Raw genomic sequence first — 26,386 nt, 5'->3', positions numbered from 1 at the left:
CCCCACCTGCCCACCTCTCCAAACACCTTGTGCCATTTCCTGCCTCCATTTTTAGGTGCCAACCACAGCCAATCCTGTCTGGTTTCCCCCGTGCCATGCGGCTGCTTGCCCCCTGCCCTGCTCAAGCTATCCCCATGAAGGGCCCTCCCCCCCGTCTCTGCGGGCTCAGTCCCATGCAGACTCTGAGCTGGAGCGCATGCCCCATGCACGCCAGATCCCCCGTCCTCCACTGAGCACTCCTCTCCACTTGGTTCTGTGCCTCTTTACACATATGCGTAACATCTCCTTGCGCGTCTCTCCTGTGAACACTTTGAAGGAACAGGGGTGTCTCATTTATCATAGTATTGCCAGAACCTAACATAGTGTCTAGCAATTAAATAGGTGCTCAGTCAAGTTTGACAAATTAATCTTGGATGGGTGGATGGAGAGATGGATGGATGACTGGACAGATGGATGGATGACTGGATAGATGGATAAATAGATAGAGATGGATGGAGAGATGGGTGGATGGATGAGTGGATGGACAATATGGATGGACAGACCAATGAAAAGATGGAAGAGAAAAAGAATAGATGTACCCAGGTGAGACTTTTCTCACAGGGCAGAAACAAAGTCTTCTTTCCCCACAGCATTTATGGCTCACTACCTGATAGCAGGCTCTGTGCAAAGCTCCTGGACATGTCATCCCTTCTGATCAGCCTACCAAGCCTATAAAGTAAATACAGTTATCCCCCATTTTTCCCCGTGATCACACCACTACTGAGTTTTCAGTGGAGTTGAAAGCAGGAGAATGAATGGACTAGGGTGGGAGCAGAGGGTTTACCCTCAGGGGGGCACTGCCTACGGCGCTGCCCTCAGAGCTGATCTGCGTACGACACAAACAATATTTGCCTAACTCGGTGACACAGTCCCCAATATAATGGTTGCCTGGATTTCTGTCTTTCCGATCATCTTATGCTCTACTCTTATCAGAATCCCCTTTTTACACCCTCTTCTCCTTCCCAAAAAGTTTGAAGTGGACACAATATAGAACACAGCTGAAATAACTGTTTAAAACAAGAGTTAAAGGTCAAAATATACATAAGAAGGGAGATAATCATATAAGAAAAAGATGGGATAAATATAAATTACTACACAAAATTGGTCTGAGCTTCCTAGAAGCCAAGGTAAAAAGGGAGGAAATGTGATGTATTCCATAGCTTTCAATAGCTAACAAATGGTAATATAGAATAGCTGGTAGGACGAAGGCTCTGGGTCCGAATGCCAGGGTTCAGAGCTTATATTGATCAGCCATCAGCACAGCTTTGACCCGGTTCCCACCTGGTGCCCGGTCCCTCTGCCCGCAGGCTGCTCCGTCACTGGGGCTGTGACAACCCTGAGGAACGAGCTCAGAGATTACCAGGGGCAGTTCAGCACTACCCTCCTGCTGGCCCTCTGTGACTGCTTCCACAACACCTTCATCCGCCACTACAAACTCCAACAGTATGTCCTCGGCCACGACCAGGACGCCAACCTGACCGTCACCCAACTGGAGGTGTGTGTACCACCCCAGCCCCTCCCACTGTCTCAGGGCAAGGACAGGGCCGTCTGGCAGCATGAGCAGCAGGTGGCCGAGCTCGATGCAGCAGAGGTGCAGAAGTGCGCCAACGTGCTGCTCCTGAAGGAGGCCCTGCGCGTGGAGCGAGAGCGCAGGCTGCAGAAGACGTTCCTGGAGGCGCCCGCCCAGCAGAGCCGCGTTCTGAAGAGAGAAGTAAGGCCGAGCCTGCCATGTGCAAACACCCTTTCCTACCCAGAGAGTGTCCAGGCTGGAATTAGATGCACAGCCAGGACCCTGCTGTCTGCACGAATGGAAGGGGGCAGAGAGGGACAGACCATCCCTGGGTGTCTGCCACATACTTGCATGCGTTTCACAAAACATCCCTGTGAGGTGTAATTCATGTCCCATTTTAGTGACGAGACAACTGAGGCTCAGAGAATTGTATCAGTTCTCGCCTAAGGTCCCCAAGCTGAGTATGTGGTAGAGTTGACATTTGGCCTGAGGCCTGGCTGACCCCAAAGTCCGAGTTCTTCCCATTATGTCATCAATCACTGACAGGTTCCACCACAAAAAGACCCCAGATTCTGAACCACCACAGACTCTCAGTGCCCTTCGGGCATCTGCAGAGACACCTCCATCAAGGCCTGGGGAGAGATGGCAGAGGAAGGGCATGGGGGCAGCTCAGGATGGGCTGTGTGATGAGGCCAGCAGAGGGGTAGGGTAGTGCAGTGACCCGGGGATGGGAGCCTGAAGTGTGGGTCTCAGAAAGGGGACTGCCCTCTTGGCGGGTGCTAAGGCCGCTGGGGCTCCAATGACGGGCTCTTCACTGAACGGTGACTAGTGTGGCCCCAGGACAGCCGACTTCTTGAGGGCCTGGCAGCGTCTAAACTCCTTTTTTAACTATATGCAGGCAGTGACGTCATCATTGTTGCATCATCTTTGAGCACAGGAACAAGTATGTGCATGTGGGTACACGTGTGTGCACGTGTTGGACGGTTGGGCCTGGGGGGGAAGTGGGCCTGGGGGGGAAGTAGGGAGCCCCAGGGCCTGTGAATTCCAAAAGGGTTTTGAGTTCTGAATTGCCAGCCAAAGAGCAAATGTACCTGGGAGCACATGTGCCTGGGAAGTATTCATTTAAATAGGTAGAAAACACTGGGGGGAAAGTCTCCAAAGAACAACGAACACCACAGAATGAATGATGCTCTTCTTAGGTGCCGTCTCCCAGGTGGCAGCACACTGGGCTGCCGGGTGATCATAGGGCATCAGGACGCCCAGTGGGGACCCAAGAGAACCTACACAGCAGCCTGTCCCCACCCACCTCAGGGCTCTAGCACAGGAGGTCAAGGCCACGGGGGGCAGGGGCTGCCTCCCCACCAAGCCCCCTGCTCCCTGCAGGCCTCCATTGCTTCGTTGCTGGTCCCTGCCTGGGGGAACTTGTGGGCAAGCGTCCCCTCTGCTGTGTGTCCCTGGTGGTGTGCCTGAGCTGGGGGCACCATCACCGTAAGATAGACATGGTGCATGCTCTTGGGGCACAATCCTCCCCAAGGACTTAGAGGAAAAATGTTATTCCTGCAGAGAAAAAAACAAGGAGCCATTCTGGGGCTAATATAAGATTTTGCATGAGATTTTAAGTGACATAATAAAGCATGAATTCTCCTCTGCTGTTTGGTTGCTTGGGCAGGAAACTTGGAAGAACACAGTTACATGGTCCGTGTCGCCAGGATCCCGTGATGTCATATGCTGGTTGAGATGAAAGACAGGGTCTCCTGTTTCCCATGGCAGACGACGGCTACGTTTCCATTCTTCCTGTGGCTGGCTGGCTGGGGGACACACTCACTCTCAGAGCTCTTTCTCCTGTTCCCTCCCATGAAGCCTAGAACTTTGAGATGTGAGAATAGGCCAAGGGTGGGAGGGGAAGGAAGAGATGCATCTCCAAATGGAGCTTGCACTGACCAGGAAAGAGAGCCTATGAGCTCAGAACAATGCCAGCAATAAATGACACACACAAACAGGTGATGGTCACTAGGAAATAGCAATCACTGGCACTCATGAAGAGAGCTGTCGGAAGGGCCCCGGGACAGAAGGTATGGCTGAAGATGGAGGGTCCTATCCATGGCCAGCCTGCAGCTGGCTGGGGGCACAATGAGAGACTTCATTCTCCTTCCACCCAAGGTCTCCTGCCAGCGCCTCCCTTTGGCTGAACTCAACCGAAAGCCAGAGGTCAAGGCCCCCTGATGCAGCCCTTATAAGTCAGCCTCCAGGGGCACAGAGCAGGGTGGAGCGGAGACCTGGAGGGGACGTGGGAGGTCCCAGAGTGCAGAAAAGGGAGGTGGCTGAGTTGAGATCAGGTGGAGGGACTCTGTGCACAGATGGCCTGAGCCTTCCCAGGAGCCCTGCTCACCAGCCACATTCCATTTCTTCCAGGAGTTAGAGAATCTCATCAACAAGGCCATTCACATCCAGATGGAGTGTCTGAAGGAACAGCTGCAGTGTGAGATACAGACAACTTTTGATATTTTGGACCTGAAGCTTCAGAAAAAGACTCTGACCCTCAACGCCCCCATCCCTGTCCCCGTCTCCATCACCAGCCAGCCCGGCCAAGATGAAGCTCTCAAGTCCCACAAGACAAACAAAGGAAAGAAAGCGAAAGCGAAGAGGAAGTAGACGGCCTCTGGTGTCCGTGGTGCAAAGATTCTGGCTGCGGAAAAGCCATTGCCAGTTCGGAAAGTATCATGTGACATGCTGAGCACCCGGCTGACCAAAGATTTCTAGCAATTAAAAGAAACAAAACAACACTCATCGTATTTTTCTTCCCTTCTTTCTGGAAACCATCTTCTCCTACCTGAAAATCCAGCCCAGATGGATTTTCCTTGCCCGGTGGGCGAAGGCTGTCTCTCTCTGCTGAGCACAGAGCTTCGTGCTCGGTGGGCAGGCGAATGTCACCTGCAGCCAAGTCTGAGCTTAGGCCTGAAGACAGAGCCAGCGCCGTGGGGCTGAGCGGTGAGAGGAGGGTGACCCAGCCACCTGGAGGGACTTCAAGCCCACACGGTAGCCCTGTGGCTGGCATGGGGGGAACGGGTCCTGGGATGCTGTTTCCGTTCTGTGATGTGTTCAACAGGATTGACTGCATGCACCCTGCTATGCATATCCCGTCTCTGTGCTGGAGGAGTGGAGCTGCGTGCCTCCAGAAAACTCTTCCTTCTGTGAGAACATACGCTATTTAGATGGAGGCAGGGAACGAGGGCTGTCCTAGGGGTCAGACACCTGGCTTTGACCCCAGCTGTGCCCCTGGGTTGCTGTGTGACCTTGCCCATGTCCCTTCCATCTCTGAGCCCCAGTCTCTCTTCTGTCAAGGGGGGCACTGCTGTCTGTGTCTAAGAACCCTCTTGCATTGTAACATCCTGGGAGAGAGACAAAGCTAGGTTGGCTATTCCCAGTTTTCTAGGGCATGAAGGTTCAAGGAGGTCAGGTCCCCACTTCAAAGTCAAACAGTGAAGCAGTGAAAGAGTTGGGACTAGAGCTCAGGCCTCCAGACTCTTACTTCTGTGCTTTCCCCTGCAGCACTGTGCCTCATGCAAACAGCTGCTCAAATCCTGACGTTGTTGGTTATCACAGCCACATAACTGACAGGGGACTCTGGTCCCCGAGATTGGGGCAGAGAGGGCATCACCTCTCGCCGCCTCTTCCAGGCCGGCGACTTCTCTCTCCGCCTCTGTTGTAGTCTTGTGACCCTCGCTCGTGACTGGAGGGGGCCCTGTGCGGCACCCCTGCCCCTCACGCCCATGTCTTTCATGCACACCTGTCCATGCCACAGCTGCTTTCTGGGTCTGGCCGCCTGAGGAGTGCCTGGTTCTCTGTGCTTCCAGGTAAAGTCAGCCTGCCTTTGGAGGCCAGGCTGGATGTGGGTAGAGAAAGGGAGCCCCAGAGAGGTGTGTCACTGGCCCTGGAACCCTGTGAGCCAGGCCCAGGAGGGAGGAGACCCCTGGCTGGGAAGGTGGCCTCGCTGGGAAGGCCAGTCTACTTGGTGCCCCAGACAGCATGTGGTATATCCGAGAAGTGTGATAAGCTCTCCGATACCTCTTTGGACAAGAAGGAGGAGGTTCCAGGTTTTTCTTAAATTCTTCATTCTTTCATGTGTTCATCCTTCATTTCAAAAACATTTTTTAACATCCCCATCTGCTGGATATAGTTTCACAGCTATAGCCCAGGAGTAAGTGTGAGAGGAGCCATCTTATCCTGCCTAGGCCTGACTGGGATCCCAAAACACCCCTGCAGCCTGTGTGGTTGGTTGGGTGGTGGGGGAGTATGCCTGCATGCACGCATGTATGCACACGTGTGTGCCCGTGAGTGTGTGTATATTTGCAGGGACAAGGAAGAGGCAAGCGGTGTTGCCCCAGCCCCAGCCACCTGCTGGAGACCTGCCATGCTGGAGCAGGAGAGAACCACCCTGGGCAGCATGGGCACCGTCTGGGCAGAGAGCACCACTACAGTGCAGTGTGCAGAAGGCACTGGGAGCCCTGGGGGGCTCTAGGCTGGGTCGGTTACCTATGAAAGGGTTAATAGCCCCCTCCTCCTTGCCTTCCTCCTGAGCTGAGGGAGGCTCAACTGTGCCGTCCACACCCACATCCCCACCTCTATCCCAGCCTTGCTCTGCCAAGGGCCCAGGGGTTTGACCCTCTCAGGCCCTGAGCCATGATCAGTGGCCTCCTAATGCCATACTTCCCAGGGGACCTGGACCTTAGGGAGCTCCTCAGCAGCCCCCTGTGAGCCCCCAGGCGAGCCGGATCACTCCCAGCACAGCCAGCTGCCAGCAAGGGATGGGTGCTGCAGGGGCAGCAGGGCGGAGGCCGTGGGCTCCTGCAGCCTTGTGGCCGGGGCCAGCCTGCAGCTGGGGGAGACCCTTCGCCCTGACCTGGAGGGGTCGCCCTCAGAGCCAGGATTTCAGCCACACAGGAGGTACAGATGTTAATAATGTTTGGGGAGTAAAGGAGGAAAGAATGAAAAACTTAAATCCTGGAACCTCCTTCCTGTCCAAAGAGGTGTTGGGAAACTCATCAACCTTCTCGGGGGTGGAGCCCTCCTCTTCCTGCCAAGGGCAAAGGTGACTGGGAGGCACACCTGTGGGATGAGCAGTGGTCCATCCCACCCCAGCACCCCCTTTGGGGCCCTCCACCGGGCCCAGCCCCGGGCTGGCCGCCTCTGCCCTCAGGGTCATCTCCCCATTTAGCAAGGGAGACAAACCCCTCACCCCCAGCTGGCTTCCGCACTCATTCAGTGTCATCTGTTCAAGGACAGGCAGAGGTGGCGGGGGGCATGGTGCCAAGGTGATGAGGGATGAGGGACACCCTCCCAAACCCCAAGGTCCTCCCAGCCCAAGAGCAGACCGGGCGGCCTCTGGGAGTGCGGGGACTCAGCCTGAGCAGCCGCCCTCCTCCTTCAGCTCCTTCCTGGCCACACGGCCGAACTGGTCACAGACCTTGTCACACAGCCCTTTCATGTGTAGCTGCGTTGCTTTTATGAAAGAGGTGGGAATGGGGATGTTACAGGGACCGGAAATGAGGAGGGCAGCCTCAGCGACAAGTGAATTCAAGGCGTCCTCGGAGACGGGAGCGGGGACCTCCAGCCCCACACACCATGGGAGCCGAAACCGGGCTTTCTCCGTGAAGGCGCGAGCAGAGAACGGTGGTCCTGCTGGGGAGGCCCTTCCTCCCGCCCGCCCGGGGAAGCAGCCCCGAGCAGCCTCCTGCAGCCCCTCACGGAGGACCCAGTCTCCTGTGGGCGGGCAGAGCTCCCGCCTGGGGCTCTTGCATGTGCAGGGCCTGGACGCCTCCACCCCCAGGTGCGGAAACCCCAAACTGAGAACTTCCCTGAGGCCGGCGAAGATGGGAGCATCCCTTAGGGCCCTAGGACAGCGTGCCCACAGGTGAGGGACCACACATCTGGTTCATCCACGATCGTCCTGGTTGACCCCTGTTATCCTGTCGTCCTGCCTGTTGGGTCATTATCTAATGGAGAAGCCAGGATGGGAGTGGTGCCCCTCCATTTGTCCTTCCAGCTTCTGTCATGACTGCATTTCTTAGAGTGCATCACGTGGTCAGTGAGCGAGTTTTCACCTAAACTCAAGGCGAAATCCAGAAGATGACGAGGGGGGGCGTGCCCCTCCTTCCCGAGCAGGCGGCTCCCTGAGACGCTGAAATGCACCCAGACCCAAGCAGCTGGGACGGTGCTGACACGGACTCCATGGGGCCGCTTCTGCCAGTTGTACCCCTGCATGTGAGAGGCACGAAGCCCCCAGGCCACCAGCCCCTGGGGGCAGGGGGAAGGTGGGAGTGACAGGTAAGGGGTCTAGTGCCAGAGCTCGAGGGCAGGAGTCTTGCTGACGGGTTCACAGACAGCAGGGAGGGCAGCTTCCCTGCAACGCCTTTACCACTTACAATGCTCTATAAACCTGCAGCTGTCCTAGTGTCTGCGGCTGCATTTTCATTTTTCCATAAACCCTAAGAGGCGACGAGTTCAACAAAAAAGGAAAGTGCATGAGTAATGAAAACGTAAGTAGCCCAACTTTCTCTTTTTCAAGGAAGTCAATCAGAAATTGTAACATGAGCAAAAAACTGTTTTCCGCCTTCACCATCCACCCTGAGAACCTTAGTGATGTCACTGATTATACGAAAACCAAGCCACAAATCTGCTCAAGAAGCATCAACATCTACCTCAAAGGTCATCGGTAACTTAGGGCCATCTAAAATCCTGGTCAACCATTTTCCTGGGTATTTCTGTGAGGGTGTTTTTGGGTGAGATCAGTATTTGAATGGAGAGACTAAGCAAAGCAGATTGCTCTCCGGACTGTGGGTGGGCCTCACCCAATCAGTTGAAGATGTGCCTGAAACAAAACACCAACCTCCCCCAAGTAGGAGACAATTCTTCCTGCCCTTTGACATGGGACATCAGCTCTTCCTGCTTTATACAACCTGCCAGATGTTGGACTCAAACCGAAGATGTTCATTCTGAAAATTTTGGGCTTGCCAACCTTCATAATATGGGAGCCAACCATGGTTCTTGAAATACACACATGCACATAAATACTATGTTACAGATTACAAAATCATATTTATATTGATATCCTATTGGTTGTGTTTTTCTGGAGAGCCCTGCCTAGTACATTTGTCAATTCCACGTTCTCTCGTAACGTGGTAAAGTGACGTGAGAGCTGTTTGTCTGACAGTACTGCTAGGGGAGGAAGCTCACGTGTGGTGAATGAGGTCAGCTTCATATTAGTGTAGTCAGATGCATCAGTGGGAAGACCAGTCAATTCCAATAAGTTCCCATTTTCCATTTATTCAGGCAGTCAAAGTAAAGCTTTGGAAATCCGTTCTGCCCAAAACGAAGTATCTCTCAATATTGTAAATGGTACTGGAAATTTACTTGATAAAAGTTCAACCTGAAAGATAAATGGACTTGTTCTTGAGGTGATAATATTATTACTTTAAATATATAAATGCTGATAAAAGCAATGGTATCACTAAATTAAATAAAAGAAAACTATGGAGAAAAATGTACCTAGAATTGATTGCTGGGCATGCTTAAGTCAGGCCTGAACCATTAGGGTCGAAAAGTAGAAATAGAGATGGAGGAGGGATGGGAGAAAGTGATGAGCAACGCAGAATAACAGAGTCGGCCTCCTTCCACAAAGACGTTCTGCTTGAGAGCCAGTTGGCATCCATTCATTCATCTCACAAATATTACTCGACCACTTGTTTGTGCCAGGCACTGTCGGACACTGGGGACTGAAAAGTAAACAAGATAGACAAGGTCCCCATCTTTGAGGAGCTCACTTTCTAACGCAGGACATGAACAAGCAATTAAATAGTCGAGGCTCACTGATTGGGACACGTGTAGGAAGGCCATAAGCAGGTGTGTAACTCAAATAACTTTAGGGTGTCAGAAACTTCACTACTGATGCTGTCCAACAGGCACACATTAAATGCCCATTATACACCAGACACTGAGATAACTCATGTATATAAAGACATGAACCAGACACACTGGTGTCCTAAATGAGCTTATAGTCTTAAGGGGGAGGCAGATGTGCACACAGCTAATACTTGGACAAGGGAGGAGACAAATGCTAAAATAGATGCACAAAGGGACAATTACCTATTATAGGAGAGATCAAGGAGAGATGCTCAAATGCAGGACAATGGGAAATGGACTTTTGAAGATAATTAGGATTCTAATGGAGGCGGGCATAGGGGAAAGTCATTATACAGAAAGAGGAAAAGCATAGACAATGGCCGTTGTTGGAGACAAAGCAGGAGCCAGGACAGCAAGCAGGTTGCGGCAGGTGGGCAGAGATTAGAGCAAGAGCAAGTGGTAAAGCTGGAGGGCCAGTTACAAAGGAAAGGCCTGGGGAGCGTGAACTCTTGACTCGTGGAAAAGAAACACTTTGAAATGTTTCAGGCAGGGAAGCAAAATATATTGGAGACAGGCTAGAAGAAGGGAGACCAGGAAGAAAGCTATTAAAAAAACTCCAGCCAAGTATAATATTAGCTACCATGTATGCAATCACAGACATTTAACAAGTGCTCACTGTGGGCTAGCAGCTATTCCGAGCCCCAAGAACAGTGCACCAAACAGTAAAAAAATGTCCCTGCCTAGGAGGTTTATGATCTGGTGGGTAATCAGAGAGAGAGTGTAAATGAATAAGCAAGTAAATATTTGACATCACGCCTGGTGCCAAGCTATAGGAGGTGAACACATACTGTGTGCCAGGCACTCTTATAAGCACATGATACACAAGACAATCCTATGTAGGTAGTATTATTACCATTCCCATTTTACAGATGAGAAAACTGATGGGCCTGGATTAAATAACACCAGGCAGTCTAGGCAGAGCTCATACCCTTTGCCCCCACGTTTTACTGCCTTTCAGGGGTTGGGGGTCCAGCAAAGGCAGGAGGTGGGGAGGAACACTGCACAAAAGCAGGGCCCTTCGTTTCCCTAGACCAGGCATCCCGAGCCTCTCGCGTCTCTCCTCTCCCCTGTACCTTACAGTCCTGAGCATGTACCCATTCGCTCTGCTGTTGCTCATCTGCCTGCTGTCCTGCCCGCTACCTTGCAACTCCTTTGAGAGCCAGGAACCCTGGTCCCTCTCTTGTTTCCTCTTAGACCTGCACATGGCTGGGCATGTGGCATGAACACAGACTCGAGAGCATTGTTCAGCCAAGATGGCTGCAGGGATGGAGTAGAGATAGAGAACCATGGTGGGGAGAAGCACTTTAAGGGTATTCAGCCCATGGTCTATGTTTTAAATGGGAGACTTGTATAAGCTCTAAGACATTGGAATTTTTAATGATGGATAAGAAGTCAAATCCGCACCCTTCTCAGCCAGGGCACTCAGAGGGGGGCAGGGTCCCCATGCGTGTTCCTGCTCACAGAAACTCAGGCCCAGGGCTGACAACGGGGATCCTGATGAAGCCGTACAGGTAGCCGCCACCTATAGGCTTACCAGGCAGCCCCACATCTCAGCGGGCATTGCAGCTTTGCTGCCCAGATCAACAGCTCCTTTGAAGAACCATTCTCTACCTCCTGCCCCAATCATGTGGTTCTGATGAGGCCTCCCAGGCCCAGGGCCTCCCTCCCTAGCCAAAGGATCAGCACATTCCTCAGATGGACCAATCATAGTCCTCCACTGCTCTTGGCCAATGAGTGGACTAGGTGTGGTCACATGACCCAAGGTGGACCTATTGAAACGCTCCATCCTCGCCCCACCCCTTACGCCCCCAGCCATGGTGTCTGATTTGGGGATTTTTCCACCCAGAGCTGGCAGGGTTCACTTCCTCTTGGTTGTGAGGCTACATGGATCCGAGGAGGCCAGAGCAGCTTGCAGCTCTGAGAGAAGGAAGACAACAGGCAAAGGAAAACAGAAAAGAGGAGAGATTGATTGAGAGATTGCTCCTTAATCCCGTCACCCTGGAGGCAGCCCCACCCTGCCCGCGGTGTGAGCCAGTGTGCACGCACACACCCATTATCTGACTGAGGTCAGGAATACAGGAAGGGCAGGGAATGCTTCCCTTGAGACAGATGAGGAAACTGAGGCTCAGACAAGTGGGACGAATGCTCAAGGTCACTTGACAGGGGGTGAAGCCATGACGGAAGCAACCAGAACTTCTGCCCTCTCCATCAGAGCTTGAATCTCATCCTCCACCTCAAGAGGCACAGTGCCTGCAGCCAAGATCACCACCTTGCCCACATGGGCTGTGGCTCCTGGGATTAAGCCACCCTTTTCGATCTGGACTCTGAATGACACCACAGCACCTACTCTTAGATGGGAGACAATCGGGACCCAGCGGGCCGACCCTCTCCTCTAGGAACTTGCACACACAGTGTCGAGTGGAAGATTTGTGCAACACTAAACAGAACTTACCAGTCATCGTTCCCTCATCAGAAAACGTCTACCACACAGCAATGTCATCATATCCTGCTTATTCACGAGGGGGTCTACCACAAAGTGCATTAAGTCCAAGCTTCTGTCAACCATTAATGTTTTCTAATTGTAACTCCTCACAGTGTGCTTGTAAAATGTCCTCCAAAGAACCCAAAGGGCTTTCTGAGATTTCAGTAAAGTTCTTTTTACCTATTCAAAAGGTGGAGAAAACAGGCTGTTCCCAGTGCCCACATTTTTGAAATGAGAAGCGGGGTAAGCTTTGCACCCTTTATGAGGCCCCTGCTTACTCGGATACTCTCAGCACATGGCAACGTGACTCCCAGCCGTGCAGGGGCATCCCAAGGCAGCTGGGCCAGAGGGAGGGCAGGAGCACAGGTGTGTGAACCCGACACACTCAGACTATGTTATCTGGGCCCCATCATCCCGGAAGAGTTTCTCATGAGATGGTCCTTCCTGCAGGTTTCAGCTTTCCAGCAGAATCTGGAAATACTACCTCCATGGCCCCTGCAGCAGAGAAAGGGGCACAGCTCAAAATTTTCCAAACCTTTGTGTGAACCAGCCTCAGGTGTTTTCTTCTGGAGGACCGAAAATGCCTCTGACATCTTGAGTGAATGATGTAGGCCAGACAGGTGCCCAAAGGCGTTGGGACTTCTCTAGCAGAAGGGTAGACCTACTGGTGAGAACTGGGTTGGTAGCACTTCTCAAGACTCCCCCAGACAAGCTCACTCAGTCAGCAGGTATTGTCTCTAGGACGATCCCAGCTGGACACCTTTAGTGTCCAGAGGAGACTCACTTTTTAACTGTGAACCAGGAAGTTGCTCAGGCTGAGACTTAAAGCCCAGAATGGACTCCAGCCTTCAGGCACAGCTGAGGCAGGCTGACAGCTTCCTGGAGTAGCCACTGCCCATGTGCTGAGAAGGGGCACTAGACGGCCAGGGCCTCAAAGGTCCACGTCACCCTGAACACTTTCTGTGGGCCTTCTGCCACTCTCTTGGCCTCACCTCTGATTCAAGCGAAGGCTACAGAAAAGCGATCTATGCAGATCTTGTCCACTTCGTGCTGACAACGGCTCATCTCCAGCATAGCCAACTGTCTCTGCTTCCTGCCTGGGGACTTCTCTGCACTTGGCTGTCACAGCATGGGACACCATCAGGAATCTGAGTGGCATTTACACATGCATGACCCGGAAGTGCCGGGGACTGAACGCCCCATGGAACAACTGGCCAGTGGGAGGGAGAAGCCCGTGGCTAAACGCTGCCCTTGCCTCCCTCAGGCGAACGACTCTGAGACACAGTCCACAGGGCTCCTCAGAAGGTCTCGGTGGGATCAAGCACCAGTTGCCTGCAGTGCTGGACACTCAAGGTCATACCTTGTATTGGCTTCTCTGCCTTCTGTGTCTTCCTCTCCTTGGTTTCTATCCCTGCTCTCTGAGATCACTTCCCCCAAAAAACTATATGCTGTAAACAAACCTTTGTCTTAGGTTCTGTTTTTGAGAGGAACGTAGGCTGAGACATGTCTTCATCTTTGGGCTCCTGTATACCAGCACTAGCTCTGTCTTAGTTAGCTATTGCTGCGTAACAAATTCTTCCCAAATTTAGTGGCTCAAAACAACAGTCATGATTGTGCAATCTGGGCAAGGTGCACACGGATAGCTCATCTGCATTCCACGTGGCATCAGCTAGGAGAGCTCAGGCAGGGCTGAAGGACGCCCTTCCAAGATGCTTGACCTCTGTGGCCGGCAACTTGGTGCTGGCTGTTGACTGGGAGCTCAGCCGAGACTGTTGGTCCACAGCCCTGATTCTCCCCTGCATGGGCCGCTCCATGTGGCTGCTTGGGCTTCCTCACAGCATGGCAGCTGGGCTCCGAGCAGGGGCAGTGGAAGCTGGCTGCCCTCTTAAAATGAAAGGAACCAGTAGAGCCTCACTTCCACTGTATTCCATCGGTCAAAGTTGCATTGGGTCTAGCCCAGAATCGAGGCAGTGGGAAAACAGACATACCTCAGAGTGCAGGGAGTGACAAGTCATTTTAGCCATCTTTGCTCTGCTACATTGGCACAGAGATGAGTGAAGAGCTAAATAAATGGCTAATTACATAAGCAAATTAGTCAACAAATGCTACCAGCCATTGCTCAAGAGTAATCTCCTCCCCATCCATATAGCCACTGTCCCACGATGAGAAATTCCAGAATAAAATATTACCTTGATACTAATTTATTTGAAACCAGAAGGTTTTTTGCACTCAGAGTCATGGAACGTTAGAGCTCAAGGGATCCCAGAGGTAGTCCGCGTCAGCCGCCTCACAGCACAGCTGAGGAAGGTGAGTCCAGGGCAAAGAAGGGATGTGCCCAAGGTCGCTGTGCTGGACACTGGCAGGGCACATGCCGGGCCAAGGTTCGGATGTGCAGCACTGAGCCTGCGCCCACAGGCGGCTGCCGCCGGCTGCAGGAGTGCAGGGAGGGCTGCCTTCTCTGTGGGCAGCTCCGCTGCTGGTTAACCCTAACCCTAACCCTTCTGGGCCTCTCTCCTTGGACAGGCCGCACTCCAGTCTGTGAGCAGCTACTGAAAATCTCCGCCACTGAGCCGAGGGGGGAGCCTGTGGAGGGGCTGCGGTGGTCCACATGGGGGAGGAGCGCAGGCTGGGACCAAGACGGCCTTGGAGGGCAGCCTGCCTGCTGCATGTCTGTGCCTGTCACCGCCGTGCTGCCTGGCCAGTCACACTGGCTACTGCTCATGTCGGGAGTATTTGTGGAACCCCTGGAATGTGCAAAGTGCAGAGGAGAATGCCAAAAAAGCACAATAGAAGTCATCTCTAATGCCTACCCACTGCCAGGCACTTTATTTCATTATCCCCATTTTCCATATGAAAACTGAGGTTTGCAGGCACTCACCTCTCCCAGAGCTAATAAGTAACCTGCTGGGATTCAAACCCAGGCCCATCTGAGCTAACCTCACCTGCCCACCCTTTTCCCTAAATCAGCCGTCGCTCTGACTTGCTTCCGCACCTCTAGGAGGCCAGGCTGTACAACCCTTACTCAGTCCATAGGACAGCGTGTGACAAGGCCCCCAGGCATGCAGGGGCGGGGCAGTCACGGCAGAGGCAGGCCTGGGGGTTGGGGGGGGGAAGGCCTGAGAGAGAGGGAGGACGAGGCAGGGCGTCTGAGCAAAGGCTCCGGGCTGGGAAGAAGCGTCAGAGGTGGCAGGCTGGGGGGTCCAGGAGCTCAGAACGGCTGCACAGGAAGGCTGAGGGCTTCTGCACCCCACCCTCAAAAGGGGGAACCAGGGAGTCTATCTCGAGGCTGCATTTGCACAGCCCGCCCTGAGGTGTTTCACATGCGTGTTCCCCAAGGCTGTGCACTCAAGGGCAGGAGCCGCTGCCATTGCCAGGTGGGCAGTGACAGGATGAAGCAAAAGGAAAATGCCCACTTATTAGGTGCCTGCTTTGAGTCATTTGATGACAGCATGGGATTTCAGTTCGCCTACCCACCCTGTGAGGGGGTCTCCGTAACCCCATTCTTCCAGCTGAGGAACCTGAGGAAATGACGTGACTCACCTCAGGGCTCACAGCTAGCAAGTGGAAGAGCTGAGAACTCCACCCTCTGTGCACACTTTCTCTCCCCGGCAGCAGTGAGCTGGAAGGGGTTCAACCTGGAAAGGTACAGGAGACAGGAAGACCACGTCCTGCGCGGTCACAGTCTGTCTGGACAGAGGAGACACACACAGGAAAATACCACCCAAAAGTCCCCTGTGCAGTTTCTAGCAGAAGGAGGCATCTCCAGGCCTAGGGGCACCCCAGGGCCTTTGCCCCTCCTTCCCAGGAAGAGAGGTTTCCGCCCTGAGCAAGACAGCGCACGTCAGAGGCCGCGGCCTGGCAGCCCCCGGGCCTGGGGCTGATTCCCAGCACTCTCCGGGCAGCCGGGCCAAGCTGCTGACTCACTGAGCAACCCTCAGATAAGTCACTTCCCTCCTAGGCACCCGGCATTGAAAGCGGGCATCCCTGCGTCCCTCGCCAGATCTGGGTCTGCACTCGCTCTGCCCAAGGGGCCTTTCACCAGCAGCTGGCTGGGTGGGGAGGGGGCTTGGGTGACATAGGAGAGCAGGGAACGTGGCATTTGAAACCTGACAGTCAATGGAAAAATACAACCCACCCTTAGAAAGTGAAAATAACGTCTACCTATTTTCATAGCACACAGCACTGCAAAGAAGGCTCCACACTTCTTGGGTGATGGAAGTGCGTACAGGAGGGAGTCCTGGGGGTGGCTGTACTCCTGGAAATGGGGCCCAGGTGAAAGCTGAGAAACCACAAAATGTCGGGATTGTGACCTTTGCCCCTCAGGGGTGACGAGCAGGTGAACTGCTCTCCAGCTAAGGAGGCAGATCGTGGCCAGGGCGACTGGTTTCTCCAGCAAACTGCCGGCCTTCGTGGGGTCTGGGGACCCTGGGAACGGATGAGTGATTTCCAGAAGGGCCCACACAGCATGTGCACTGTCCATTAGGAGGCATGCACTGACGCAGAAGCATATTAAGGTACATTTTTGGTTTTTTAAAAAGCAAGTTTATAAAACAATGTAATCCCAATATTCTAAAAGGAAGTTTAAAAATATTCATGTGAACACACATATACATTTAGAAAAAGTCGTCTAGAAGAAATACAACAAAATGTCAGGTATCCTTGCATGCTGAGATTACAGGGGATCTCTCTCTCTCTCTCTCTGTCTCTCTCTCTCTCTCTCTCTCTCCTCTGCATTTTCAAGTTTTCTGTACATACCTACATAACATGTTTAATAAAGGAAATAATAAAAGGTTTTTTAATTAAGCCTGGAAAAGGACCTTACCAAAGAGCTAAACTTATTTCCAAAGAGAACTTAGTATCCTTATTACTATAGATTTTGTGGCCAACTCCTTACTGTGATAAATCCTAACACTAATCATTGGTGTCAGCCCCCTGTATCTGTCCCTCTGGGGTCACATGGAGAGCAAAATATCTAATGTGTTTTACATCAGGTCTTGGAAAGTCACGGCATGTGTGTGTATGTATGAGTGTGTGTTTGTGACATATATGTGTACAAAAGCATGTGTTTATATCATCTCCCCACATGCAGCACAAATTTTCTTCCTAATCAGCTCTGGTAGGGACAATGTTACAAATAGTTTTCATTCCTGACTGATGGCCAAGGATAGGGTAAGGACACAAGGTAGGAGGGGGCAGAGAGCCAGTATAGAATAAATTTTTCTCAGAGATCATCAAAAGGTGATTGCATTAGGAATTGGTCATCTCCTGAACTAGTCCCATTGCTTCTATTTATTGCCATAATCTGAAAGCTCTCAGTATAAGCCGGTACCAATTTACAGATAGAAAAACCAAGTCACAGAAAAGTGTTGTGACTTGTCTAAGATCAAACAGTGAACAGGAGTTGGACCAGCAGGTGTTTAAGTCCTGAGTAGCTATTCTATCATCCAACAGATATTGATTGGACACCTACTATGTGGCTGGCATGAAGCAGGTCCCATAGAATGAAAGATAAAAGAGATGCTATTCCCAGATAAATATGTCCCCACACTGGTGGGAGGATAGAGGCTTGAAAACAGGGAGACTGCCTTGCCACACTGTAAGTGCTGTGTGAGAAGGTTATGGGAACAGGCAGAAAAGGGGGAAACTCGCTGGGGTTGGGAACCAGGAGAGCGAAAGCCAGACAGGGGCAGAGTGTGTGGAAAAGGTCTTCTGAGAAGGGGGAACATTTGAGCTGCATCCTGAGACATGAGTAGGAATCCACAGACTGAAGATGTGAGGAACTGCATTCCAGCCTGCGAGGAGAGCCTGTGCAAAGGCACTGGGGTATGAAGAAACAAATCCTATTTGGAAATTTGATGAGCCAAGAACACAGAGTGTGCTGTGGGGAGTGAGAGAGGGGAAGAGAGGCCAGCCAGGTGAGTTGGGACCTGGAGGTCTCACTGAGCGGTTTGAGCTTCACCTTGTTAGCAATACTAGGTAGGCAAAAGCTTCAGCATAAGTGTGACATTTCCAGACCTTTCAGAACCTCTAGCTGGAAAGGCTAGGGGTGACAGTCAGTGAGTGACTGTGGTGAGGGCCTGGACTAGACAGCAGCTCTGGGGTTGGGAGGATGGAGTCAGGGGGCCCTAGCTCTCCTCAGGAGACCAACTGCAGCCAGCTCCTGTCTCACAGGAAGGGTGCTCCTGGTGTCAGGGTTATGTGAGGACCCGCCAGGCTGGGCTCAGATGGTAGAGGCCTCTTGCCCCATCCTGTCCGGCACAACACACTGTGTGGAGCCGTAGAGGTCAGGTGATGTGGGCCGGGTGGGGCTGAGCTCCAAGGAGGTGGGGCTGGGGCCTGGTGGTGCGTGGGAATGGGACCAAGCCAGGTGTCTGGGGGCCTTATGCCATGGGCTGGAGAGAGGCTGGGCAGCAGCCCAGAGCAGCTGAGGCAGGAGGGGCTGATGCCCTGGGGGGTATTCAGGACATGGGTGTGGGAGCCACAGCACAGATGTGGGCAGCTTGTGCTCTGCTCAGGGTGCCCCTGCCCAGGGCCCCCCACCACTGCCTGCTCCCCAGAGGCCCCTCCCATGCTGAGGCCAGGGGCAGGGGCAGAGGGCATCTCCTCTCTTTTCCTGTTCCCTTTTCCCAGGCTCATAAACCAAAGTATTCTAGCCCTTAGAAACTGTCAGGTGCTCCTAATTTACAGAGGCCCATAGAGGGAAAGTGACTTGCCCCAGGTCACACAGCAGATGGACAGGCAAATGGCAATGCATACAGTGAAAAGGCCTAGACCCCAGTCTTTCTTCTTTCCTCGCCTCTCCCACCTCCAGGTCTCCCATGACTAGCAGAGCCCCAAACAGCGAGCGCTGTGCAGCACGGTCGGCTCGGAAGGTCCCCGCGGCTGTGCAGCCTCTGCTGTGGGCGCAGGCCCAGGGACGGCCCCTCCACTGGACGGCAAGTCTGTCTCCTGCGCCGTGGGCGGGGACTCCCCGCCTCCGCTTACCAGCTACTGATCCTACTCGGCACTTGGCGCCCCCTGAGCACCCGCTCTACTGTCTGCGCAGGGGCATAATCGCACCTGCAGGGGACTAGCGGTGATGGTCACATGAAGGGCCAAATGGGGAAGTGCTTTGTAAGCGACAGTGTGGCCCCAGAGGTGAGGGGCAGAGACGCCGCCCACTCACCTCAGCGGATGTCACACAGGCACTGTCAACACCTCTGCAAGTGCTTTCTCCAGGACAAGCGTGTGCTCGTCTGTGCTGGGTGTTAAATACTCCCTGTGTGCACTTTTATCACCAAGAACCCGCTTCCCAGTGGGCGGACAGGAGCCTTTGCCAGTGGTTGGGAAGCAGGTCTGGGCTGTAGGGCAGGCCAGATGCTCACAGCTCGGGGAGGGGGGGGAATGCCCAGGGCAGGGGGCCCATGAGAGGGCTGTGTTGTGGCAGGGGTGCCCCTGGGGTTGGGGTTCATGTCTGTGAATGGGCCTCTGAGCAGCCCCCCTTCCCTGTCTGGGACTCTGGCCTTATTTTGAAACGATGTTCTCTGAGAAACACTCCCCTGCATGGGGGTCCTACGCACGGCCCTTGCCCTTGGCCTAGAGCCAGGGCCTCCTGGCTCCCAGGGAGGAGACGGGCCGGCGGGGCAGCAGGGGGAAGCCAGGAGAGGATGGTTTCCCGGAGGGGAGAGGAGGGGAGGGGAGGGCACCGTGCAGGGCCAGCGCTCCCTCTCGGCTCCCTTTGTGTGGATGGGCTGCCTACAGGGTGCCCAGCCCTCCCCAGGGATGGCCACTGCCCCTGCTGCTCCTGGGAGCACCCCTAGTCTGGCACCCCCGTCCTTGATCACGAATGTGGGGAGGGAGAGGGGCTCTTAGCTCCCCAGTGGCTCACCCCATCCAATCACAGATGGGGGCTCCCGGAGCAAGGGTCAGGTCACACGGCCTGTCCCCGGGGGGCCAGCCCCTGCCCTTCCCTCTAGGCCAGCCTGGCATCGTCCTCCCAAGCCCACCGGCCTCCGCACTCCGCAGACAATCAGGCGGGCGGGGCTGGTGCGTGGCCGGACCAGGAATAAAGGGTCCCGTTTCCTAGGCCCAGACTCCAGGCCACATAGAAGGTTTGCAGTCACTGCCTTCCTTGGAAACGGTTGCCTTTGGAGCAAAAAGGCTTCCGCTCTTGGGGGACAGGGACGGTGGGGACCCGAGACAAGCTGGGGTCCCTGGGCCTGGAGCCGAGTGCCCTGAAGGTGGGGACCCCTGGGCGTGCTGGCCCAGCCCTGTTTCCTGCGGCTGCTGTGCGGACGGGGTGGGGGAGGAGGGCTCGGCCAGGGTGAGCTAATCTGGAGAAGAGATTTTCCTCCTCGGCCAGCCGCTCCCTGGGCAGAGCCCTAGACGCAAAGGTGGGCCTGGCCCGGGCTCCCGGGGAGGGGCCGGCTTATCAGGCAGGAAACACTGGGCTCCGGCCACATCCTCCGCCCGGTCACAGCAGCTCCCAGGAGCAGGAAAACACCCCGCAGCCGCCGCTCCTCCGCCCTCTGCGGGCCCCTCCTGCCGCCTTCCCCTCGTCTTGCAGCTACAGGGCAGGCAGAGCGTCCCTTAAGGTGGTCTGCTGCCCGTGGGGCTCGGTCCAGAGGCCCAGCCTCCCATCCCCTCTGCCACCCTGACCACCTGCACCCTTCTGAGCCCCTGCAGCCTGGGTCCAGGGGTGGGGGTGGGGGAGCAGGCAGGCGTGGCAGAAACACAACTAAGGGGCACTGGCCCCCAGGGAGGCCTGGGTGGGCCTCTCGCTGCCATTCCCTTGCCCTAGAAGCCACCGTTTGTGCCTGGAAGGGTCTGGGAACCCAAGGGCAGGGCGCCTGCCTCCTGCAGGGGTCCACTCGGCCTCTCCATCCTCTGAGGGGCTCATTCCAAGCCTCCCTTTCCTGGGCCAGCACCCCAGGGCCAGCTGGGCTGCAAGAAGCGTAAGGAGGAGCCTCTTGGGAACCTCCTGGAGGCAGGCTGACCTGCTGGGCTCCGGGCTCCCGGCTCATCTGCATTCCCAAGACCCCTTTTCCTGATCACCCCTGGCCCCTGCCCTGCTGAGACCCCTGCACAGCAGAGAGAGAGGCGTGGGGGGCCCTCTTCCACAGCCCTGCCTAGCACCCTTCTGGCTGGTGCTAAGGAAGACCGGCTGCCCCAGTGCTGGGGGCCCTGGGGGGGTCCCCTGTCCCCTTCACCCGGCTTCTCTTCTCAGCCTCTGGCTCTCAGGCAAATCCCCTGACCTCTCTGGGCCTCCATTTCCTTTTTCATCCAATCTGGGGTGAAACAGGATGATAACAATAATTCCTGCCAGCTCTGACCTCCAGTGATTTTTTTCAAGGTCACAAAGGTGGGACAAGAATCTCTCCATTCCAACTCTACGTTCCTTCCAGTACAAGGGTAACTGCTCTGTTCACACTAGGACGCCTCTGGCCACCTGTTGCTCATGCTCATGACAAATCACTGTAGTCACGGCGGCGAATTTTCAGGATGCTACGCACTTGCCCTGACTTTCGTGGCACCCTAAGAGTGGGAGCTGGTGCTTCTGTTTTTCAGAAAAGGGAATCAAGAAAAAAAAGTTATAAGACTTGTCAGGATCGAAAGAAAGGAGGTAGGCAGCCGTCTTGGATTCTCTGACGTGAGGACAAACCAGCGTGGGGAGACAGGCCAGTGGGCGCCCCCAGTACCCTTCCCCTTCCGCCGGGCCTCTCCTCCACGGAAGTCACAGCCCCCCTTCTCAGTTCTCATCATCAGAGACTTGAAGACACAGCAGTGGCACCCTGAGGGCCCTGGAGGCTGCAAAGACGTTTCATTAATCAAAACCGAGTGATTTTGTTTTCCAGAATCCAGTGGAAGATTTTTCTTGTTTTAAGCGCCCCTCACTCACCCCAGGCCTGTGCCGCTCGCCCCACAGCCCCTTGGCTGGATGGGAGATGAGAGACCAGAGGAAGGACGATGAGCAGGGCCGGAGACCCACCATTTGGCCCAGTGGCGTGAACTTCTGACAGATGACTACACCCTCTGCCAACACGCAGAACATTCTAGCAGTGCCCACAGAGAAGGCTCGCCCACTCCCTGGTGACACCCCCCACCTTCCTCGCTCGCACTCTGGGTAACAAGGCCTTCCTCTCTTCTCCCCTCCAAAGTCCCTGCAGCAGTCACCTCTGATTAGGGGGAATGCAGACCTGGGAGAGGATCCGGGGAGAACCACAACCCCTGCCAGGCCCCAAACAGGGTCCCTAACAGAGCGGAGAGGGAATGACCACTGGCCTTCAGGGCCGAGGAGCACCTGGGCAAGGTGGGGGCACATCGTGCCCTCACAGGTGACATCCAGGGGACGTGGACTTAGACTGGAGCAGGAGGGATCCGAGCCAGGTAAAAGGAAGTGCTCTGATGATGGAACTTGTTAGATGGGCTTGCAGAGAGAAAAATCCATTTTTCTAGAGGGTGCTCTAATCAAATAGAAGCCCATCCTCCAAGAACAGCTATGAGGCAGTCCCCAGCAGAGGCAGGAGAATGGACCAAATGACCCCGATGGGCTCTTTCAATCTCAGCGCAGTGCCACACACACACACACACACACACACACACACACACACACACATGCCGAGAGAGGCCTCTCAGTCCCCCTCAGTATACTGCGGAGGTCCATTTCTTTGTTTCTCCCATGCCATCAATCCCAGAATGAGAGTCACTCAACACAGCCTCCAGGCCTAGAGGAAATCTAAATTCCTTAAAGAAATCTAAAATAAACAATAGCTATTCCATACATTCATATAAAGCTTTACAATTTCTTAAGAACCTACAAACTCACTATCTCCTTAGGTGAGGGGACAGGTTCATCGATCCAAGTCCCGATCAAAACCCAGCTGGGGGTCAGGTCGAACCCCCAGCCCCCAGGTCTCAGCTCTTCCCAGACGCTCTCCCACAGTGTAAAGCTCTGCGTGCCCTGAGAGTGTGACCAGTGGCATTGATGGTGTGCTCTGGGGGACTCTGGGGGACAAGTCCAGGTGCCTTGCTGACCAACAGAACAACCCTTCCCCCCATGTCAAAAGCTGATGCTCAGAGAAGGGTGTGCCATCCACTGTGGCACCTGGGGAGAGGACACTCACAGAGGGCAGCCAGCAGCAAGCACACGATGGGTTCTCGGGAAGACAAAGCCCCCATGACGAGTGTAGCCAACTGAGTGTGGTGAGATTTAAGTCAGTTATAAACAGCCTTCAGCGATTTTAACTCTTTCCATTAAGAAAGAGGCTAGTCAGCTATAATTGAGACTCTTGTAGAAAATCGACCAACAAGCTGTTTGAAGCAAAACTTAGAAACTTGTTCATATGCTTAGACCTGGTGATAACCCTGCAGGGAGTCTAGCCAAGGGCATAAACACGTAGATGTTCATGGCGGTGTTATTTATATGGCAAATAATACAAATGGAACAATTTAGTTACCTAATAGCAAGGGGGATGGTCAGACACATTGAGCTACATGAACGCACTGAATACTATGCCATCATCAAAAATGAAAAATATGAAGACAGCTATCAATGTGGTGAAACCTCTGGTATAGAATGTGGAGAGGAGAAAGCCAAATACCAATGATATCTATACCTGCAGTGTGATCACACCACGTGAGCATGAGACTGGAGAGGCCAGTATACAATGAGTATGTTGAAAATAGTTATGTCAGGGTTGTGGAGTGGGTAATTTTTCCTGTTTCCAAAATTTTTGCACATTGGTTTTTCAACTGGAAAGAAAACACTTTCTGCAGAAAGATAAAGTTTAATGACATAGGAAAATGTTTATTTAATATTAGTGAATAAAGATGTTTAATCATAAAAGACATATGTATGTAGAACAAGACAAAAAAGTCTGAAAGGATATATATAAATTACCAGTAATGTCTCTAAGTTGTGGACAATAGATTACTTTATTTCTCTATATTTTTTCCTTAACTTTCTACAAAGATTGTGTCTCTTTTGAGAATGAAAATATCAATAGATGATAGTCCAGATAGATATATAGATAGATGATTGATAGATGAGATAGATAGATAGATAGATAATAGATGGGTAGATGGCTGAGTAGAAAGATGATAGATGGGTGAATGAGGTGGAAAGATGAATGGGTGGATAGCTATAGATAGACGATGATGATATAGATAGATAGATAGATGATAGATAAATAGATATAGATAGATAGATGATAGATAGATAAAGATGATAGATTAGATAGATAGATAGATAGATAATAGATAGAGATAGATGATAGATAGATAATAGGTAGATAGGTAGGTAGATAGATAGGTAGATAGATAGATATAGGTTTCTTTTCTCCCTTCCTTCTTTTCTTCTTACCTTCCTTTCTTCCTACTTTCCTGCAAGGATTCCTTTCAAATCCGCTTCACTGGGGTGAACTAAAGAACACAGCCTTTTCAAAAGGAGAGGGAGGCAAGTATAAAGGTTACAGATCGTCTGTCTTCAGCTCTCATCTGCGACTCTAAGGTGGGATGGGAGAGGAGATCCCCTCTGGGATTCTTGTGTCTCTCTCCCGACCTGTGTACTCCAGGCTGCAAGCAGGTGAGGGTGGACAGCCATGGCTGCATCACACCGAGCCTCTGAGCCCTGAGAGCTACACGCACAAGGCGCCAAGGTCTTGGTTTCCAGAGAGATGGGTGTGAAAATAAGGGACCGAGAGGTCTCAAGTCTTTACCACCAATATTACCTGGAAGACCTACAGGACATTTCCTGTGTTTATTCATTTATTTTTGAGCAGCTACTCTGTCTGTGCTGCTGGGGAGGATGCTCCTAGTTGATAATTCCAGCACCAGGCGATGGCCAAGTGCCATCACCGGGATCTGCCCCAGCCCCGCGGGAACTCGGGGAGGAGCGACCCCCTCTGCTGGGCAGGATGGGGCACCTGAGCTGGATCTGGACAATGAGCGGGTGTCATCAGACAGGTGATAGGAGTGAGGGTCTCCCCAGTTGGGGAAGAGTATTGGGAAAAAAACAGGATTATGGGGAAGGAAAGCATTTTCAGAGCACAGTAGGTTTTCTGTGTAGTAGGTACACCATGGTGGGGTGCAAGAGGTGATGGGGGAGGCTTCTGGAAAGAAGGTCGTCCCTAGGGCCACTCACATGAGGACAAGCCAGGTGCTGAGGGTCCTGAAGCCTGCACAACTGGGGGGCTGGAGCTGGCCATGTGAATACATCATCAGGGTCCCCCCCAGGATGCTTTACAGGTGAGGGGCATGGACGCATGAACCCCCTGGCTTCATATGAACCCACCTCTGCGCCCACCCTGTATGCGTGGGCCACAAGCAGGTGCAGAAGGACCTTAAGGAAAACAATGAAATGGTAACGTCTACATTTTAGAAAAGCAACGAATAACTGTGCATACCCATCAATTCTCATCAGCCAAAGCAAAAAGGGCTCTGTCACCAGGGGCAACTGGGTACCCAGAACCATCACCAAGAACTCTAAAATAGCCCTGGCTTCTACGCACAACTGTTTCACAGCTGAGCAAAAGTGAAAGAGCAGCATGGTAGCCTGCTTCCTGCCTTTCCCGAGGCAGGGACAACGCCCCCGATCGACAGTGTGTCCTGGAATGAAATGCACCCATTTGACAGTGGGAGGGCCCCTGTCCTAGGCAGACACACTGCCGGTCAAGTCCTCCAGCCAGCTGAGGACCCTGCAGCCAACCACTGCGAGGGCGGGCCAGCAGTGATTTGGATCTTATCTAACTGTGCCCTGTAGTTTCCTCCAGGTTCGTTCTGTTTTCCCCCAGGCTGTGAACAGTATGAACCTGTAATTCATTTGTGGTGAAGTGCTAAAAAAGCCTTGAGCTGTGGAACTGTTTGGCTGATGCTGCCAACAAATGTACCTGATGAAGAGCTGGACCCCCGGCCTCCACTGGCTGAAAGGGGTGGACCGTGCAGCACTGCCTCCCACCCTGGGCCTCAGTGTGCCGGCTGCGCAATGGGGTGGCTGGGTGACAGCCCCCCCCTGGGGCTGTGGATGAGAAATAGCCCATAAAAGTTGCTGTAAATCTTCCTACACCTATAAAGTGCTATTAAAGTAATGACTATAGATTATGATCAAAATTGGATGAACATAAACCCATCTGGGCCTTCCCAAGACCTACTCCTTGGCCCAGAGGGCCTGGAAGAACACAAGGCTGCCCTTGACTTGAACAAGTTACAACTGCTTCCTGCCAGAGAGAAGCCAGACAGGGGTGACCTGCAAGGGGCTTAGTAATCATCAGTTTTTTCCAGGCAGTTTTGGTTGGGAGTTAATCCTGAACCTCACAAAATCCTCCTTTAACCTCTGATCTGTGAGCTCCCCTGCCCTCTCCACAACATTCCACTGGGTTTTGCGAGCCCACAATATCTTGTTATACCACATTCATAAATGC

The 26,386-nt window shown here is 53.2% G+C and overlaps 1 protein-coding gene across 1 annotated transcript; it reads left to right on the top strand.

Moving 5' to 3' along the window:
• Positions 1 to 528: 528 nt before the first annotated feature.
• C1H8orf74 (chromosome 1 C8orf74 homolog) lies at positions 529 to 4,325 on the top strand. The gene is made up of 3 exons (XM_057500318.1): positions 529 to 582; positions 1,268 to 1,750; positions 3,962 to 4,325. The coding sequence occupies exons 1-3, from the start codon at positions 529 to 531 to the stop codon at positions 4,199 to 4,201; spliced, it is 777 nt and encodes a 258-aa protein (XP_057356301.1). The 3' UTR covers positions 4,202 to 4,325.
• Positions 4,326 to 26,386: the final 22,061 nt, after the last annotated feature.

This window comes from Manis pentadactyla, chromosome 1 (assembly GCF_030020395.1).
Source record: "Manis pentadactyla isolate mManPen7 chromosome 1, mManPen7.hap1, whole genome shotgun sequence".
Classification (NCBI taxonomy): Eukaryota; Metazoa; Chordata; class Mammalia; order Pholidota; family Manidae; genus Manis; species Manis pentadactyla.
The sequence above is the reverse complement of the archived record's forward strand: the minus strand, read 5'-3'. Positions and strand labels throughout refer to the sequence as shown.

Excerpts from the sequence above, each read along its gene's own strand:
- C1H8orf74 (XM_057500318.1), top strand. The coding sequence starts at position 529 with ATGGATGGACAGACCAATGAAAAGATGGAAGAGAAAAAGAATAGATGT. Across the intron at positions 583-1,267 it reads AAAAGAATAGATGTACCCAG|GGTTCAGAGCTTATATTGAT; the intron begins GTGAGACTTTTC and ends TCCGAATGCCAG. Across the intron at positions 1,751-3,961 it reads GCCGCGTTCTGAAGAGAGAA|GAGTTAGAGAATCTCATCAA; the intron begins GTAAGGCCGAGC and ends CATTTCTTCCAG.